The 19,819-nt window shown below is 41.8% G+C and overlaps 1 protein-coding gene across 1 annotated transcript in view; it reads left to right on the top strand.

The window, feature by feature from the left end:
* The first annotated feature begins 5,268 nt into the window (after positions 1–5,268).
* LOC117127346 overlaps positions 5,269–19,819 on the top strand; it is a 28,043-nt gene continuing 13,492 nt past the window's right edge. The window contains exon 1 of the mRNA XM_033277458.1: positions 5,269–12,020. Coding sequence (XP_033133349.1) covers positions 10,834–12,020 — 1,187 coding nt within the window. The 5' untranslated portion in view covers positions 5,269–10,833. The remainder of the gene's footprint in view (positions 12,021–19,819) is intronic.

The raw sequence follows: 19,819 nt of genomic DNA, 5'->3' as shown, positions 1-19,819 counted from the left end.
TCAAACCAGGATGAATCACTTTGTAAGAAGCTTGATTTGGATACATAAAGTGTTGGAGAAACACGAGGAATTTGAATAAATCTCATAGGAGTTGGGATGAAGAAGTTATCCCACTTTCAAATCAGGTGATTCCAGTTTCCCAGTTTGGGAATAGGACAGCTTCTTCGTCGTTCCAATCAAACCAGGATGAATCACTTTGTAAGAAGCTTGATTTGGATACATAAAATGGTGGAGAAACACCAAGAAGTTGAATAAATCTCATAGGAGTTGGGATGAAGAAGTTATCCCACTTTCTAATCAGGTGATTCCAGTTTCCCAGTTTGGGAATAGGGCAGGTTCTTCGTCGTTCCAATCAAACCAGGATGAATCACTTTGTAAGAAGCTTGATTTTGATACATAAAATGGTGGAGAAACACCAGGAAGTTGAATAAATCTCATAGGGGTTGGTGGATGAAAAAGTTATCCCACTTTCTAATCAGGTGATTCCAGTTCCCAGTTGGGAATAGAACAGCTTCTTCGTCGTTCCAATCAAACCAGGATGAATCACTTTGTAAGAAGCTTGATTTGGATACATAAAGGGTTGGAGAAACACCAGGAAGTTGAATAAATCTAATAGGAGTTGGAATGAAGAAGTTATCCCACTTTCTAATCAGGTGATTCCAGTTTCTCAGTTTGGGAATAGAACAGCTTCTTCGTCGTTCCAATCAAACCAGGATGAATCACTTTGTAAGAAGCTTGATTTGGATACATAAAGGGTTGGAGAAACACCAGGAAGTTGAATAAATCTAATAGGAGTTGGAATGAAGAAGTTATCCCACTTTCTAATCAGGTGATTCCACTTTCTCAGTTTGGGAATAGAACAGCTTCTTCGTCGTTCCAATCAAACCAGGATGAATCACTTTGTAAGAAGCTTGATTTGGATACATAAAATGGTGGAGAAACACCAAGAAGTTGAATAAATCTCATACGAGTTGGGATGAAGAAGTTATCCCACTTTCTAATCAGGTGATTCCAGTTTCCCAGTTTGGGAATAGGACATCTTCTTCGTCGTTCCAATCAAACCAGGATGAATCACTTTGTAAGAAGCTTGATTTGGATACATAAAGGGTTGGAGAAACACCATGAAGTTGAATAAATCTAATAGGAGTTGGAATAAAGAAGTTATCCCACTTTCTAATCAGGTGATTCCGGTTTCTCAGTTGGGAATAGAAAGCTTCTTCGTCGTTCCAATCAAACCAGGATGAATCACTTTGTAAGAAGCTTGATTTGGATACATAAAGTGTTGGAGAAACACCGGATTTGAATAATAAATCTCATAGGAGTTGGGATGAAGAAGTTATCCCACTTTTAAATCAGGTGATTCCAGTTTCCCAGTTTGGGAATAGGACAGCTTCTTCGTCAATCCAATCAAACCAGGATGAATCACTTTGTAAAAAGCTTGATTTGGATACATAAAAGGGGAGAAACACCAAGAAGTTGAATAAATCTCATATGAGTTTGGATGAAGAAGTTATCCCACTTTCTAATCAGGTGATTCCGTTTCCCAGTTTGGGAATAGGACAGCTTCTTCGTCGTTCCAATCAAACCAGGATGAATCACTTTGTAAGAAGCTTGATTTGGATACATAAAGGGTTGGAGAAACACATGAAGTTGAATAAATCTAATAGGAGTTGGAATGGAAGAAGTTATCCCACTTTCTAATCAGGTGATTCCAGTTTCTCAGTTTGGGAATAGAACAGCTTCTTCGTCGTTCCAATCAAACCAGGATGAATCACTTTGTAAGGAGTTATTTGGATACATAAAGTGTTGGAGACACACCAGGAAGTTTAATAAATCTAATAGGAATTGGAATGAAGAAGTTATCCCACTTTCTAATCAGGTGATTCCAGTTTCTCAGTTTGGGAATAGAACAGCTTCTTCGTCGTTCCAATCAAACCAGGATGAATCACTTTGTAAGAAGCTTGATTTGGATACATAAAATGGTGGAGAAACACCAAGAAGTTGAATAAATCTCATACGAGTTGGGATGAAGAAGTTATCCCACTTTCTAATCAGGTGATTCCAGTTTCCCAGTTTGGGAATAGGACAGCTTCTTCGTCGTTCCAATCAAACCAGGATGAATCACTTTGTAAGAAGCTTGATTGGGATACATAAGGGTGGAGAAAACACCATGAAGTTGAATAAATCTAATAGAGTTGGAATGAAGAAGTTATCCCACTTTCTAATCAGGTGATTCCAGTTTCTCAGTTTGGGAATAGAACAGCTTCTTCGTCGTTCCAATCAAACCAGGATGAATCACTTTGTAAGAAAGCTTGATTTGGATACATAAAGGTTTGGAGAAACACCATGAAGTTGAATAAATCTAATAGGAGTTGGAATGAAGAAGTTATCCCACTTTCTAATCAGGTGATTCCAGTTTCTCAGTTTGGGAATAGAACAGCTTCTTCGTCGTTCCAATCAAACCAGGATGAATCACTTTGTAAGAAGCTTGATTTGGATACATAAAGTGTTGGAGAAACACGAAGAATTTGAATAAATCTCATAGGAGTTGGGATGAAGAAGTTATCCCACTTTCAAATCAGGTGATTCCAGTTTCCCAGTTTGGGAATAGGACAGCTTCTTCGTCAATCCAATCAAACCAGGATGAATCACTTTGTAAGAAGCTTGACTTGGATACATAAAATGGTGGAGAAACACCAAGAAGTTGAATAAATCTCATAGGAGTTGGGATGAAGAAGTTAGCCCACTTTCTAATCAGGTGATTCATGTTTCCCAGTTTGGGAATAGGGCAGGTTCTTCGTCGTTCCAATCAAATCAGGATGAATCACTTTGTAAGAAGCTTGATTTTGATACATAAATGGTGGAGAAACACCAGGAAGTTGAATAAATCTCATAGGGGTTGGGATGAAGAAGTTATCCCACTTTCTAATCAGGTGATTCCAGTTTCCCAGTTTGGGAATATGACAGCTTCTTCGTCGTTCCAATCAAACCAGGATGAATCACTTTGTAAGAAGCTTGATTTGGATACATAAAGGGTTGGAGAAACACCAGGAAGTTGAATAAATCTAATAGGAGTTGGAATGAAGAAGTTATCCCACTTTCTAATCAGGTGATTCTAGTTTCCCAGTTTGGGAATATGACAGCTTCTTCGTCGTTCCAATCAAACCAGGATGAATAACTTTGTAAGAAGCTTGATTTGGATACATAAAGGGTTGGAGAAACACCAGGAAGTTGAATAAATCTAATAGGAGTTGGAATGAAGAAGTTATCCCACTTTCTAATCAGGTGATTCCACTTTCTCAGTTTGGGAATAGAACAGCTTCTTCGTCGTTCCAATCAAACCACGATGAATCACTTTGTAAGAAGCTTGATTTGGATACATAAAATGGTGGAGAAACACCAAGAAGTTGAATAAATCTCATACGAGTTGGGATGAAGAAGTTATCCCACTTTCTAATCAGGTGATTCCAGTTTCCCAGTTTGGGAATAGGACAGCTTCTTCGTCGTTCCAATCAAACCAGGATGAATCACTTTGTAAGAAGCTTGATTTGGATACATAAAGGGTTGGAGAAAAACCATGAAGTTGAATAAATCTAATAGGAGTTGGAATGAAGAAGTTATCCCACTTTCTAATCAGGTGATTCCAGTTTCTCAGTTTGGGAATAGAACAGCTTCTTCGTCGTTCCAATCAAACCAGGATGAATCACTTTGTAAGAAGCTTGATTTGGATACATAAAGTGTTGGAGAAACACCAGGAAGTTGAATAAATCTCATAGGAGTTGGGATGAAGAAGTTATCCCACTTTCAAATCAGGTGATTCCAGTTTCCCAGTTTGGGAATATGACAGCTTCTTCGTCAATCCAATCAAACCAGGATGAATCACTTTGTAAGAAGCTTGATTTGGATACATAAAATGGTGGAGAAACACCAAGAAGTTGAGTAAATCTCATACGAGTTGGGATGAAGAAGTTATCCCACTTTCTAATCAGGTGATTCCAGTTTCCCAGTTTGGGAATAGAACAGCTTCTTCGTCGTTCTAATCAAACCTGGATGAATCACTTTGTAAAAAGTTTGATTTGGATACATAAAGTGTTGGAGAAACACCAGGAAGTTGAATAAATCTCATAGGAGTTGGGATGAAGAAGTTATCCCACTTTCAAATCAGGTGATTCCAGTTTCCCAGTTTGGGAATAGGACAGCTTCTTCGTCAATCCAATCAAACCAGGATGAATCACTTTGTAAGAAGCTTGACTTGGATACATAAAATGGTGGAGAAACACCAAGAAGTTGAATAAATCTCATAGGAGTTGGGATGAAGAAGTTATCCCACTTTCTAATCAGGTGATTCCACTTTCTCAGTTTGGGAATAGAACAGCTTCTTCGTCGTTCCAATCAAACCAGGATGAATCACTTTGTAAGAAGCTTGATTTGGATACATAAAATGGTGGAGAAACACCAAGAAGTTGAATAAATCTCATACGAGTTGGGATGAAGAAGTTATCCCACTTTCTAATCAGGTGATTCCAGTTTCCCAGTTTGGGAATAGGACAGCTTCTTCGTCGTTCCAATCAAACCTGGATGAATCACTTTGTAAGAAGCTTTATTTGGATACATAAAGGGTTGGAGAAACACCATGAAGTTGAATAAATCTAATAGGAGTTGGAATGAAGAAGTTATCCCACTTTCTAATCAGGTGATTCCAGTTTCTCAGTTTGGGAATAGAACAGCTTCTTCGTCGTTCCAATCAAACCAGGATGAATCACTTTGTAAGAAGCTTGATTTGGATACATAGAGTGTTGGAGAAACACCAGGAAGTTGAATAAATCTCATAGGAGTTGGGATGAAGAAGTTATCCCACTTTCAAATCAGGTGATTCCAGTTTCCCAGTTTGGGAATAGGACAGCTTCTTCGTCAATCCAATCAAACCAGGATGAATCACTTTGTAAAAAGCTTGATTTGGATACATAAAATGGTGGAGAAACACCAAGAAGTTGAATAAATCTCATACGAGTTGGGATGAAGAAGTTATCCCACTTTCTAATCAGGTGATTCCAGTTTCCCAGTTTGGGAATAGGACAGCTTCTTCGTCAATCCAATCAAACCAGGATGAATCACTTTGTAAGAAGCTTGACTTGGATACATAAAATGGTGGAGAAACACCAAGAAGTTGAATAAATCTCATAGGAGTTGGGATGAAGAAGTTATCCCACTTTCTAATCAGGTGATTCCAGTTTCCCAGTTTGGGAATAGGACAGCTTCTTCGTCGTTCCAATCAAACCAGGATGAATCACTTTGTAAGAAGCTTGATTTGGATACATAAAATGGTGGGGAAACACCAGGAAGTTGAATAAATCTCATAGGTGTTGAGATGAGGTAATAAGGAGAGGAGGCATTGATAGAGAAAGAGGATTGAGGCATACAGTAACTTTGGAGTTTTACCACAGTAACTTTAGTTTTACTGTGGTAACTCAGTTAAAGCTTGGAAAGTGATCTTGCTTCACTTTGGAGAGTTTCCCACGACCAAGGAGCTCTTGGATAAGGAAAGAGCTGTCTGGATAAGGTTTCTTCAAGCTAGAGAGGCTGGAGACAGGCTGTAAAGTAGACAGCATCTAGTAAAAGATGCCAAAGGGATCAAGCATGTGAAGACTCCCATTGGATGCTTTTGGATAGCTCTCTTTGACTACACATGCTCTGAATCTCTTTCTTATCTTAAGGATTTCGAAATGTATTGTCTCTCTCACATAAATATGTTGTAAACCTCATCTTTAATAATTAATGGAGTTTTGAGTCTCTCTCTTTATTCTCTCACTAAAATCTCTCAATCTCTTTAATCTTTTCATCTGATTATCTCTGATTGGTTGAATCATGCTCTAATACACAAAAGTGTATATGGTATCAGAGCCAGGTTGGCAAAAAGGGGGTGAGTGTGATTTCTTTTTCTCAAAATCAGAGTGTTCTTGAGTGTTCTTGGGGTTATTGAGGTTTCTGGGTATGTGTAGTGAGAATAGACAGATTATGGTGTGTGAGTGTTGTTTAGAACAGAGAGTGGTCGGATTGAAAGAGAACAGAGTGAAGACAGTAAGTGAGAATTAAAGAGATTGCAATGGAGAATAAGAGAGATTAAGTGAGATTTGAGAGAGTATGAGAGAGATTCTTGTAACCAGAGATTAGGAGAGTATAAGAGACTTGAGAATGGTGAAGAAGAAAGGAGAAACTCTCCCATTCAGCTTAATTTCGTAATGGTTACAATGGGGTGGCTTTATAGCCAGATTACAAGTTGCAAGTGATTAAACAATTGTTAAAGTACAGATTTACTAAACTAATATTATTGTAGGGTTTCTGATGGAGCCAGGAGGATGCAGCCAAGGAGAATCTCGACCAGAGGGAGTAGAGAGTGACAGGAGAGAGAGATGGGCACAGTCTGGTTGTGTGAAAGTGACAGCAGGCTCATCTCCTTATGCACATGTGACTTTTATCTTAATTAATTCTCCAACTTGCCAGATCTCTCTCCAACGGTCTGATACTTAATTTAAACTTCAAATATGCTTCAGAAAGCTCAGCTGGACGAGTTCCCCACTTGCCTTGACTTCCAAGACACTTTAGGTTAGGTTTGGTTACTTGCAAGCCAAAACTGTATGGACAGATTAAAATCTGCTTGTTCCGGATTTTCTTGCTGTTGATGCTTGGTCTCTTCATTAACTCCAGCTCCTTACTTCTTCATTCCAACACTCCCCCTCAAGCTTGACCATAGGAGATCCTTGAACAAGCTTGGAACCTTGAAGAAGCTCCCTCATTAAAAACCTTAGCAAGAAAACCCATTGGGACAAAACTTGCTAAGGGAAAAAGAGTGGAGTTTCCACAAAGCTTAGGGATTGGCCAGTGAGCCTAAGGAACTTCAGATTCATCATGGTGGAGTCCTTAGGCTCTGGATCGTGGCCTAATATAGGTATAGCAAGTATGAATCACCAGAACTTGCTATCCTTGAGCACAAGTAACTGGCTGGATCATTTTGTGGCCGGTTTAGGGTCTCCCCCTCTCAACTGACTTCAAGCCACCTTAGGAAGGCAAGGAAATGACCAGACCATCTTCTCTGAACCACCAGCAAAGTTGCTTGTTCTTTAGAACTTGGCTTGACCTCTTCATGGAACCATACACCCGGTTTGGGTCTCCCCCTCTCAACTGACTTCTTTGGCCATCTTAGATAGGCTAGGACACGACCGGATCATCATCATCATCTTCAGTGAGGCTCAAGCTTATTTTGGTACCTGATACACACCATTCTAAAATTGCATCAGTTCTTAAGGAAATGCACTCATCACATCAAACTCAATAATATAAAGTATAAGGACAATCATGAATGTATTGAGATGAGTTTAAGGTGCTTCCCTTTCATAAGAATGGTGAGGCGTGGACTCCAATTGAATCCCCACTTGGTAAGACACAGTCCGGATTATGGAAGCTCAATCACACACTTGGAACTGAGCTTCTTTGATCCGGTTGGTACTGAGTAATGCAAGAGTGAATCCACCACTTGCAAACTCCAATTTTGATCAGAGGTGAGGCAATGAACGACTTGGATTGGCGCCAGTTGCTTCACCGTCAAATCACCTTTGAGCTTCTTCTTATGACCTGAGCTTGTCTCCCCCCTTTCTTCTGGCTTCTTGCCTCCATTTAGGAGTTGAGACAAAGCTTTTCTTTGTTCATGAGCTCAATAGGTACCTGATTCAATCATCCACAAAATGCATGTATCAATTCTCAAGGGGCAAACCTATTCACACATAAGAATAATAATTGGTTTAGGTACTTCCCTTGCATCAGTTTGTTGAATGTTGGTGAGGATTGCTAAGCACTTGAATCCTCCACGCCATTCCTTCTCTCAACCAGCCTTTGCATTTTTCTCTTGAAGTTTCAGCATGTAGGGAAGCTCAGCACTTTTCAACTCCATAATTTGCCACCATCATGTGATTGCTTAGCCAAGAATTTCCCTGATTGAATACTCCTTGAGTCCTTGAATATAGTTGGTCAGAGTGGTGGGGTGTGCCAGCTTCTTCAGACTGATCACTTAGGCCCCTCCTTATTAAATCGCCATGCAACCTCTTCTTCTTGATCTTCTATTTTGACACATAGATGTTGCTGGCTTTCTATGAGGAAAAGAGACACTAGGAGCTTCATGGATCTTCTGGTAGCTCACTGATTCCCCTCCTCAAGCTTGGCTGAGTATAGGGACAAGCTTGAATGTGAGCTTCAATGAGTTTTGAAACTGGGAGCACAACAATACCAACATCTGCGCTTAAGCCAACCAGTTCACTATCTTCCAGGAGCACAACAATACCAACATCTGCGCTTAAGCCAACTGGATCACCATTTTCCTTCAGCTCTAATGTCTTTGGGCCACCAGTCTCCCCATGACTTAGGTGATGACCTTCCTTATGAGTCTCTTGAACCAGGAGCACAACAGCTCCTACGCCTGCGAAGCCAACTGGTTCTACTCACAATGTATCTTTACATGGTCAGGACTAAACACCTTGATCCATGCCTCTGACCACCGGCCACTCTTGGCTTAGTGCTGGCCTTTTCTCTTGAGTGCACCTCCTGTACATCCTCTTGGCATCAGGTAAGTCACTTCTGAGCAGTTTCTCCAATTCTCCAACATCCTTTCTATCTTCAGGGTAGGAAATGGGCAGACACATAGATAGGATTTGGGACTGGTCAATTTCCACGATTCAGGAATATCCATCTTGGGAGGCTCTGAAAAACGTGGGCAATGCCTTCTTCTTTGTCTTAGTTTGATGATGGACAGAGATCACCTCTTGTGTACCTGAAACATCACTCAAACTCCAGCAAGAATCAGACCACACACACTAGGATCAGCCCTTGATAATTCACCAAGTCTGATCCCAATGTTTTTAAGAGAAAAAAAATGCAATGGACAGAATCTAAACAACTCATTCAGTTCAAATCCATGCCACCAATTCACTAAATGCTCAAGTATGATAACTCATCAATTACAAGACATTTATGATATTTTTTATAAATTTTAATGAAAATAGCAGAGACTAGACTAGACAACCATCTAATCACCTTAAACAATATATGAATGCAATACAAGATCATGAGACTCTCCTAGACCTTTAGCAATGCAACAAGACAATGACAGTGGCTAAACAACTCGCCTAGCACAATACAAAACATAAACAATTATTCTAGGGCAGAAACTAGACAATACCATGCTAGACAACTCCTAGAAATAATTTAAGAAACAGAGCAACACACACAACTTTAAGTATCATGGAACAGAAACAAGGTTAACCAACACTAGCAACTTGAACCTGTCTCAAGGATACCAAACACACCACTCAACACAACCAGACATCACTACTCAAGCTCTTATTAAGGATAGGAGGTTAACTTACAAACAAGGAACCTGAGCTGGTTCCTTGAACCTCCAAGCCACACTGTTCACTTGAACTTGACAGATTTGGAGTTTGGGATCTCTACCCCATGCCATTTCCTTGTGTGTGCTTTCCCTTTGGACCACTCATGCTTAAGACCCCTCCTTTCTTCCTGATTACCAGGCGCCACCTTCTGGAACACAGTGAGAGACTCCATTTTGGGAAGAACTTGAAAATCACTTGTACAGACTTGGTTTGGAGCATTGCTTGCCAAACAGCTCCAAAACCTTCTTTCTCCAAGAGATCTCTTCAGGCTGAACAGGAGGAAGGGTGATAGACCTTGGGAAGTCTCTGGACACGCCATGTTTGTAGTCTTCTTCCTCTTGAAGAGATTGAACAGCTGGCTGGACAGAAACTCTCTAATGATTTGAAATAACAATGAGGGTGAACCTATGCTTGAATTGTGGAAGCTTTGAGTTTCAGATACTAAAGACCTCCTTTATCTTGAGTTCTGGTGAGTCTCTTCCCTCCTGGAAAAGCTTTAGACCAGAGGATACAAGGATGAACAGAAACAGAGATTTTTGAAGAGAAGTATGAACTGTAACAGATTTGCGGAAGCTCTATGGATTCTCAGGAGCTTGGAGCTCTGATACCAAGTGAGAATAGACAGATTATGGTGTGTGAGTGTTGTTTAGAACAGAGAGTGGTCGGATTGAAAGAGAACAGAGTGAAGACAGTAAGTGAGAATTAAAGAGACTGCAATGGAGAATAAGAGAGATTAAGTGAGATTTGAGAGAGTATGAGAGAGATTCTTGTAACCAGAGATTAGGAGAGTATAAGAGACTTGAGAATGGTGAAGAAGAAAGGAGAAACTCTCCCATTCAGCTTAATTTCGTAATGGTTACAATGGGGTGGCTTTATAGCCAGATTACAAGTTGCAAGTGATTAAACAATTGTTAAAGTACAGATTTACTAAACTAATATTATTGTAGGGTTTCTGATGGAGCCAGGAGGATGCAGCCAAGGAGAATCTCGACCAGAGGGAGTAGAGAGTGACAGGAGAGAGAGATGGGCACAGTCTGGTTGTGTGAAAGTGACAGCAGGCTCATCTCCTTATGCACATGTGACTTTTATCTTAATTAATTCTCCAACTTGCCAGATCTCTCTCCAACGGTCTGATACTTAATTTAAACTTCAAATATGCTTCAGAAAGCTCAGCTGGACGAGTTCCCCACTTGCCTTGACTTCCAAGACACTTTAGGTTAGGTTTGGTTACTTGCAAGCCAAAACTGTACGGACAGATTAAAATCTGCTTGTTCCGGATTTTCTTGCTGTTGATGCTTGGTCTCTTCATCAACTCCAGCTCCTTACTTCTTCATTCCAACATGTGTGTTGTCTATTCTTTTGTGGCTGGGTTTATTTGAGATTCTCAGGTGGAAAGATGAATATGAAGCACGAATCTAGTGGAGCAGTGAAGATTCAAGAAGAAAACAAGTGGGTTTGGCCAAGATGGGTGAAGACAGCCTTAGGAAGCTGTGAGATTTGGAGTAATCATGTAAAGGGAGAACCTTTAATGGAGAGAGCTGCTGATGGGGGTCAGACAGCAAGGTTGAAGTGTGAAGATCAGTTGAGTCTTGAAGAAAGTATATCTCTTGAGAAGATTGAAGATGTTTATGAGAACAAGATCAATCTAAGGAGGATGTATGAAGTCAGGAAGATGATCTGTGAGTTAAAACAAGGGAAAGAAGGTTTCAATCAGCATGTGAAGAAGCTGAGATGTTTGTGGTCGGAGTTACAAAGCTTGAGACCAAGAAGTTGTGATCCAAGAGTGCTAGAAGAGTGGCGAGAGCAAGATGTTGTCTTCAGCCTCCTTGCAAGCTTGGATTCATCTTATGGCTGGTTGGTAAAGCTTATTCTCAAGGAAGAGAAGCTACCCAACATGGAAGAAGTGTGTGTACTTGTTCAGAGGCTTCATCAAGTGATGGAAGAGAACAAAGAGATAACTTGGAGTAAGGAGGGTGCTAAAAGGAAGAAGGGAAGGCTGAGACGACGGTCTAAGGCTCAGATCAGAAGAGGAAGGTGTTGGAAGAGAAGCATACTGTCTGGTTATCAAGGTAGCTATGGTACTATGAAGATGGGCAGAGAAGAAGCACAACAGATTCTTATGGGAGAGTGTTCTTACTCAGCTTACATGGGAGAATCTGTAGAGAGCAGTGGGGTTATGAGGAAGCTAGAGACCAAAGGAGCGGATGAGCGTGTCACAAAGGAGGAATGGGATGAGTTTGTCAAGTATGTGTCTGCTTTGGCTACGACCCGGAGACAGGGTGCTCCTGCCAAAGCATCCACATCCAACAAACCCATCATTGTTGATTCTGGAGCAAGTCATCACATGATTAGTGACAGAAGCTTAATGAGTGATGTAAAGAAAGCTACTGGGGGTGTGATGATAGCTAATGGTGATAGGATTCCTATAGAAGGAGTTGGAAAGCTCAAGCTATTTGATAAAGACTCAGATGCCTTCTACATGCCACAGTTTGCTTCAAATCTACTATCTGTAAGGAAAGCCACAATTGATCTTGGCTGTCAAGTAGTATTCAGGCCAGATGATGTTGAGTTCCAAGATTTGAAGACTGGAAGGGTCATTGGGAGAGGAGACAGCAAGAATAATCTATACCAGCTCCAATTGGCTAAGATCTCTAAACCCTTTGATTCTATGTGTTTGAGTAGTACTTATGAGAAGATTGATAGTATTACTTGGCATGCTAGATTGGGACATCCTCATGCTCGTGCTATTGAATTGATAATTCCTAATATGTCATTTAATCACTTGGAGTGTGAAGCATGCATATTAGGAAAGCATTGTAGGACTGTTTTTCCAACATCAGAAACTACTTATGAGCATTGCTTTGATCTAGTTCATTCAGATGTGTGGACGGCTCCTTGTTTGTCTAGAGATAGCCAGAAGTACTTTGTGACATTCATTGATGAGAAGTCTAAGTATACTTGGCTTACATTGCTTCCATCTAAAGATAGGGTGCTAGAAGCATTTATGAACTTCCAAGCATATGTATCTAATCAATACAATGCTACTGTGAAGGTACTGAGATCAGATAATGGAGGTGAATACATCAGCAATGCCTTCAAGAGTCATCTAGCCAAGCATGGGATTGTGCATCAGACTAGCTGCCCTTATACACCACAGCAGAATGGTGTAGCTGAGAGGAAGAACAGGCACTTGATGGAGGTTGCTAGATCGATGATGTTTCATGCAAATGTCCCAAAACGTTTTTGGAGTGATGCTGTGCAGACTGCTTGCTATCTCATCAACCGGGTTCCAACCAAGATATTGAAGAATCTGTCTCCATTTGAAGTTTTGAACAAGAGCAAACCTGTCATTGATCACCTACGTGTCTTTAGGTGTGTGTGCTATGTCATGGTTCCAGGAAAGCAGAGAAACAAGCTGGAGGCAAAGAGTACTAAGGCTATGTTCATTGGTTACTCTATCACTCAAAAGGGGTACAAGTGCTATGATCCTGAAGCAAGGAGGGTGATGGTATCTAGAGAAGTGAAGTTTGTTGAAACTAATGGCTATTATGAAGAAAAGGAGTGGGAAAATCTGAAGGATTTGTCTCAAGCTCCATCTGATAAGGCAACAATACTGAGAGTGTTGTTGGAGAAGCTCGGGATAGGGATATCCCAGGATCAGGAACCCGGAAGGAGAGAGCCTTCCAATCAGACTGGTGGAGCTGGAAGAACAACTCCTCTTGATCATGAGAGGGGGAATGGAACTGAATCTGGTGAGCAAGAGCAAAACCAAGAGGATTCAGACCTTCATGATCAAGATATATCACAAGAAGTTGAGAACAATGTTCAGTCTAGTGGAGAAGTAGATGAGATTCAGTCTAGTGGAGAAGAACAAGTTGGACCGGCCAGTTCAGAAGAAGAGCAAGTGGAGCCGCCGGCTAGTGTGCAAACTGAAGATCAGGTTCAAGCTTTGAGGAGGAGCACAAGGATAAAGAGGGATCCTTCCAACTGGGTAAACACGAGAGTGTACTACAATGCCCAGGCTGTGGAGCATCCTTCTCAAGCCATGTGTTCCTTCGCTGAGTTTCCAGAGGAGCATTATGCATTTATGATTAGTCTGGATGAGAGTTATGTACCAAGGACTTATGAAGAAGCTATGTTAGACAAGGAATGGAAAGAATCAGTGGGAGCTGAAGTAGGTGCTATGATCAAGAATGATACATGGTATGAGAGTGAGCTGCCTAAGGGAAAGAAGGCTGTATCTAGTAGATGGATCTTCACAATCAAGTATCTAGCAAATGGACAGATTGATAGGAAGAAGACCAGATTGGTTGCAAGAGGATTTACACAAACCTATGGAGAGGATTACATTGATACCTTTGCACCAGTAGCTAAGCTGCACACAGTTCGGATTGTGTTGTCCATTGCAACAAACTTGGAGTGGGATTTGTGGCAGATGGATGTGAAGAATGCTTTCTTACAAGGTGAGCTAGAAGATGAGGTATACATGCTTCCTCCTCCTGGTCTTGAGCATCTAGTAAAACCAGAAAATGTTTTGAGATTGAAGAAGGCAATATATGGGCTGAAGCAGTCTCCTAGAGCTTGGTACAGGAAGCTGAGTACAACTCTCAATGGGAGAGGATTCAGGAAGTCTGAACTGGATCATACACTCTTCACTTTGGTTACTCCATCAGGGATCATTGTGATACTGGTATATGTGGATGATTTGATTATCACAGGGAGTGATAAGGCTGGGATTAAAGCCACTAAAGAGTTCCTCAAGTCTGTGTTTGATATCAAAGACTTGGGAGAGATGAAGTATTTCTTGGGGATTGAGATATGCAGATCCAAAGAGGGTTTGTTTATGTGTCAAAGGAAGTATACAATGGATATGTTGAAGGAGACTGATGTACTTGGAGGAAAGGTAGCCAAGACACCTCTTGAAGAGGGGTATAAGGTCTTACGTGAGGGGGAGGTTGAAGAGAACCAGTTGTTTGAGGATGCTAAGCTGTATAGGAAGATGGTTGGCAAGCTGATCTACTTGACTATTACCAGGCCAGATATATGCTTTGCTGTGAATCAAGTGAGTCAACATATGCAGGCGCCAAAGGTCCATCACTGGAAGATGGTTGATAGGATAATGAGGTATTTGAGTTGGACGGCTGGACAAGGAGTTTGGATGGGCTGTAATGGCAGTACAGAAGTGGTTGGGTATTGTGATGCTGATTGGGCAGGAGATAGAGTGGACAGGAGATCAACTACTGGATATTGTACATTCATTAGAGGAAACTTGGTTACTTGGAAGAGTAAGAACCAGAAGGTTATCTCTTGTTCAAGTGCTGAAGCTGAGTATAGAGCCATGTTGAAGCTGACAAACGAGTTGGTGTGGATCAAGGGGATCTTGAAGCATCTAGAGATTGAGCAGAGTGCTCCTATGACTATGCATTGTGACAATCAAGCAGCTATCCACATTGCCTCCAACTCAGTGTTTCATGAGAGAACAAAGCACATAGAGGTGGATTTTCATAAGGTGAGGCAGATGATTATCCTAGGAGTGATTCTGCCATGTTATACAAGAAGTGAAGATCAGCTTGCAGATGTGTTTACCAAGGCAGCGAGATTGAAGACAATGGAGTCCATACTATCCAGGCTTGGACTCATTGATCTTACTCCCAGGAGCTGAGCCCCTTAACCATGGAGTCTCCACTCTTTTATCACTTTTAGGATTGAGTAGAGTAATCTGAGTGAATAAGAAAGACTAGAAGTGATTTAGAAGAGATTTGAGTATGAAATGAGATTCAGAGTCTATTATGGAACCATTGAGAGACTAAAAGACTAAGAGAGACTCATAACTTGCTTTATCTTATTAATGAGAGTGTTTACACTTATATATGAAGCTTAAGACACTAGGGTTTCGATTGCATAAAGGAGAAAGCATGTGAAGTCAATATACAGCTAAGGGCGCATTTGAATCCTTCCAATGAGAGTCTCCACATGTGTAAGGCATCTTTGAATATGCCTTTACCTTTCCAGCTCTTGCCAGACTGTCAGACGCGCTCCTCCTTATCCTCTCAACGTTCGGATCAAGCTCAGCCTTAAGGTAAAGTAACTCTAGCTAGTTTACTCTTTACCTGAGCTGAGTAACTTCTTAACCGCGCATGATGGTACGGCCTGATCGTCCGTACCCTTTGCCCTATCCGTACAGTACGTACATGATGCTTCCATCTTCCTCTCTAATGCTTCTACACTTCCTAAGGTCTCCTCTTCATACCATAAGGCTCTCATCTTAACACTCCCCCTCAAGCTTAGCTTTGTGAAAGTCTAAGCTTGGACAGCCATGAGATCTTCCTCATTAAAAACCTCACTAAGGAAAACCCATTGGGATAAAACCTTAATGAGGGAAAAAGAGTAAAGATCTCACAGCTAAGGGGATCAGCTCCTTCTCTTCCCAAGATCTATGAGTCCCAATCTAATGTGAATGGACTCCATAGTCTTTTGTCTTGCAGCCTTGGTGAACACATCAGCCAACTGATCTTCACTTGTCGTATAGCAAGGTAAGATCATTCCAAGCACAATCATCTGTCTCACCTTGTGGCAATCAACCTCGATGTGCTTGGTTCTCTCATGGAACACCGAGTTGGATGCAATGTGAATGGCAGCTTGATTGTCACAATGCATTGTCATTGGAGTGGCTTGATCAATCTCCAAGTGCTTCAAGATGCCTTTGATCCATACCAACTCGTTTGTAAGCTTCAGCATGGCTCTATACTCAGCTTCAGCACTTGAGCATGACACCACCTTCTGCTTCTTGCTCTTCCAGGTTACCAAGTTGCCTCCAATGAATGTGCAATAGCCGGTTGTTGATCTCCTGTCAGCTCTATCTCCTGCCCAATCAGCATCACAATAGCCCACCACTTCTGAGCTTCCATTGCACCCCATCCATACTCCTTGATCCGGCGAGCCATTCAGATACATCAGCAGTCTCTCCACCATACGCCAATGATGTTCCTTGGTGAGAGTTTTAGAGAATTAATGTGAGAGTTTAAGGAGGATTTGTGAAGAGATTAGAGAAGAACTAGGTTAATCCGTGAGGGAGAGAGTGAGATTGACAAAGAGAATAATATAGAACTATTTTCCCTTGAATTCATTTGTTTATGGGAACAACCCATTTATAGAACTCTTACAGCAAGATGTCGACATTAAGGAAACAATAAACAAAGAGGTTAAGACAAAGGAGAGATGGGCAGAGTGGTCCTGGATAGTGACAGGTCCTAACGGGTGGGAAGACTTTGAATCCTTAACCAGACCCGTGACCTGCACTCCCAATGGTTCCCCACTTCCCTTAGGCGATTCCAAACATTCTTCTTGCCTTCTTCTCTTCTACATCAGTCACTCTTATGCCTTGCACTCCAAGTTAGGGTTGTCTTGTACGGACAGACTTGTCTTGCAAGGTAAGTTGAGTGATTGCTTGATCCAGATGTAATTGTTCCCCTCTTGCTTCTTACTTCATTCTCCTCTCTTTATTGCTTCATGTCAACACTCCCCCTCAAGCTTGACGGTGGTGATTGTCAAGCTTGGAAACCATGAAGCATTCCCTCATTAAAACCTTTACTTGGAAAAACCACTTGGGATAAAAACCAAGCAAAGGAAAAAGAGTAGAATACTCCATGGTGAGGGGATCATTGACATGGGAGGTTTATGAGTACAAGTCTTGGAAGAATGGACTCACAAACTTTGCTACTGGCCGCCTTGGTGAAGATGTCAGCCAGCTGATCCTCACTTCTTGTATAACATGGGAGAATTACTTGCTGCTCTACTGCTTGTCTTACCTTGTGGCAGTCCACTTCTATGTGTTTTGTCCTCTCATGGAAGACTGAGTTGGATGCAATGTGTATTGCGGCTTGGTTGTCACAATGCATGGTCATGGGAGTGGTGATCTCAATTCCCAAGTCGCCTAGAAGCCCTTTTATCCAGATAAGCTCACTGGTTAGCTTCCTCATTGATCTGTACTCTGCTTCTGCACTAGAGCAAGACACTACCTTCTGTTTCTTGCTCTTCCAAGTGACCAGATTTCCTCCAATGAATGTACAATAGCCGGTGGTTGATCTTCTGTCTATTCTGTCCCCAGCCCAATCTGCATCACAGTATCCTATCACCTCAGTGTTCTTGTTGCAAGCCATCCATACACCCTGACCTGGCGCCTCTCTCAAGTATCTTAGTATCCTCTCCACCATGTTCCAGTGATGAACCTTGGGAGTTTGCATGTGCTGGCTTACTTGATTAACTGCAAAGCACACATCTGGCCGAGTGATGGTTAGATAGATCAGCTTCCCAACCATCCTTCTATACTGCTTGACATCTTCAAATGGAGTATCTTCATACTCCCCCTCTCGCAATACCTTGTAACCTTCTTCAAGTGGTGTCTTGGCTTGTCTTCCTCCAAGATCTCCTGCCTCCTTTAAGATGTCCAGGGTATACTTTCTTTGGGACATGAACAATCCTTCCTTTGATCTGCACATCTCAATGCCAAGGAAGTACTTCAGTTCCCCTAGGTCTTTGATATCAAATGCGGCTTTAAGAAAGGTCTTGGTTGAACTGATCCCCTCCTTGTCACAACCAGTGATGATAATATCATCCACATAGACTAGAATCACAACAATCCCTTGCTTGCTGGTGAGAGTGAAGAGTGTGTGATCCGCTTGAGATTTCACAAAGCCTTTCCCATTCAGTGTAGTGCTCAGCTTGTGATACCAAGCTCTTGGTGATTGCTTCAAACCATAGATGGCCTTTCTGAGTCTGAGTACATTCCCTGGTTTCACCATCTCTTCCATTCCCGGAGGAGGTCTCATATATACCTCATCTTCTAGTTCACCTTGCAAGAAAGCATTCTTCACATCCATTTGCCAAAGATCCCACTCTTGATTTACTGCCAATGAGAGAATGATCCGGATTGTGTGAAGTTTGGCCACTGGTGCAAAGGTGTCTAGATAGTCTTCTCCATACACTTGGGTGTATCCTCTTGCTACCAATCTGGTCTTCTTTCTTTCTGGCTTTCCATTTGCAAGGTACTTGATGGTGTGTATGAGTCTGCTGGTCACGGCTTTCTTCCCTTTTGGAAGCTCTGTCTCATACCAGGTGTTGTTCCTCTCCATGGCTCCCATTTCATCATTCACTGATTCCCTCCATTCCTCATCTTCCATAGCTTCTGCATATGTTCTTGGTATCCATTCCTGATCCAATGAACCCACAAAGGCTTGATGTTCTTCTGGATAGTGAGCTAGGGAGCACACTCCACTGGGTGGGTGAGCTACTGCCTCTGCATTGAAGTAGACTCTGGTGTTGTTCCAGTTTGTAGCCGGATTCTTGATCCTGGTACTTCTCCTAAGCACTGGCTGAGCTTCTTCATTCTGAGTTCCTTCTCCACCTTCCAAGTTCTGATTCTGATCCTCCACTTCCTCCTCTTGGTCATGGTGCTCTTCTTGATCATGAACTGGTGGTTCACTCTGATTTCCCCCCTCAGGATCAAGGGGAGCAGCTTCTTGTATCTCAACTTCATCTGTAGTTGTCTCGGTTTGCTCTTCAGACCGGCTTGATCCTCCCACATTATCTGATCCTGCTTGTCCCGGCTCTTCCATAGGTAAGCTGACCCCAAGTCTCCTCATGACTTGTCTGAGATTGGCTGCTCTATCTGATGCGGATTGAGACAGGTTCTCCAGCTCATTCCAGTCCTTGTTGTTGTAGTACCCTCTGGTTTCTACAAACTTCACATCCCTAGACACTAGGACTCGCCTAGTCTCTGGTTCATAGCACTTATAGCCCTTCTGGTTTGGTGAATACCCAATGAACATGGCTCTTGTGCTCTTAGCCTCCAGCTTGTTCCTTAGTTCTCCTGGTTTTAAAAACAAAGCAAAGACACCCAAACACACGCATATGATCAATGGATGGTTTAGCTTTATTCAATACCTCAAATGGAGATCGGTCTTGGAGAACTCTGGTAGGAATTCGGTTGATCAAGTAGCATGCAGTTAGGACCGCATCTCCCCAGAAGCTCTTTGGGACACTTGTATGGAACATCATGCTCCTAGTGACCTCCATGAGGTGTCTGTTCTTCCTCTCGGCCACACCATTCTGTTGTGGAGTGTATGGACAGCTGGTTTGATGGATTACACCTTGTTTGGCTAGGTGGGCTTTGAATGCATTGCTGGTGTACTCTCCTCCATTATCTGATCTCAAAATCTTAACTTTGGCATTGTAATGGTTAGAGACATATGTTTCAAAGTTTATGAATGCATCTAAGACATTCTGCAATGTTTTCCTAAGATACAAGCTTCACAATCTTGTTGAAATGAAATACTAGGCAACATGATGTTCAAGGCACGAGAGTGGGGGTGTCCTAATCTAGC

The sequence above is a fragment of the Brassica rapa genome, chromosome A08 (assembly GCF_000309985.2).
Source record: "Brassica rapa cultivar Chiifu-401-42 chromosome A08, CAAS_Brap_v3.01, whole genome shotgun sequence".
NCBI lineage: Eukaryota > Viridiplantae > Streptophyta > Magnoliopsida > Brassicales > Brassicaceae > Brassica > Brassica rapa.
The sequence above is the reverse complement of the archived record's forward strand: the minus strand, read 5'-3'. Positions and strand labels throughout refer to the sequence as shown.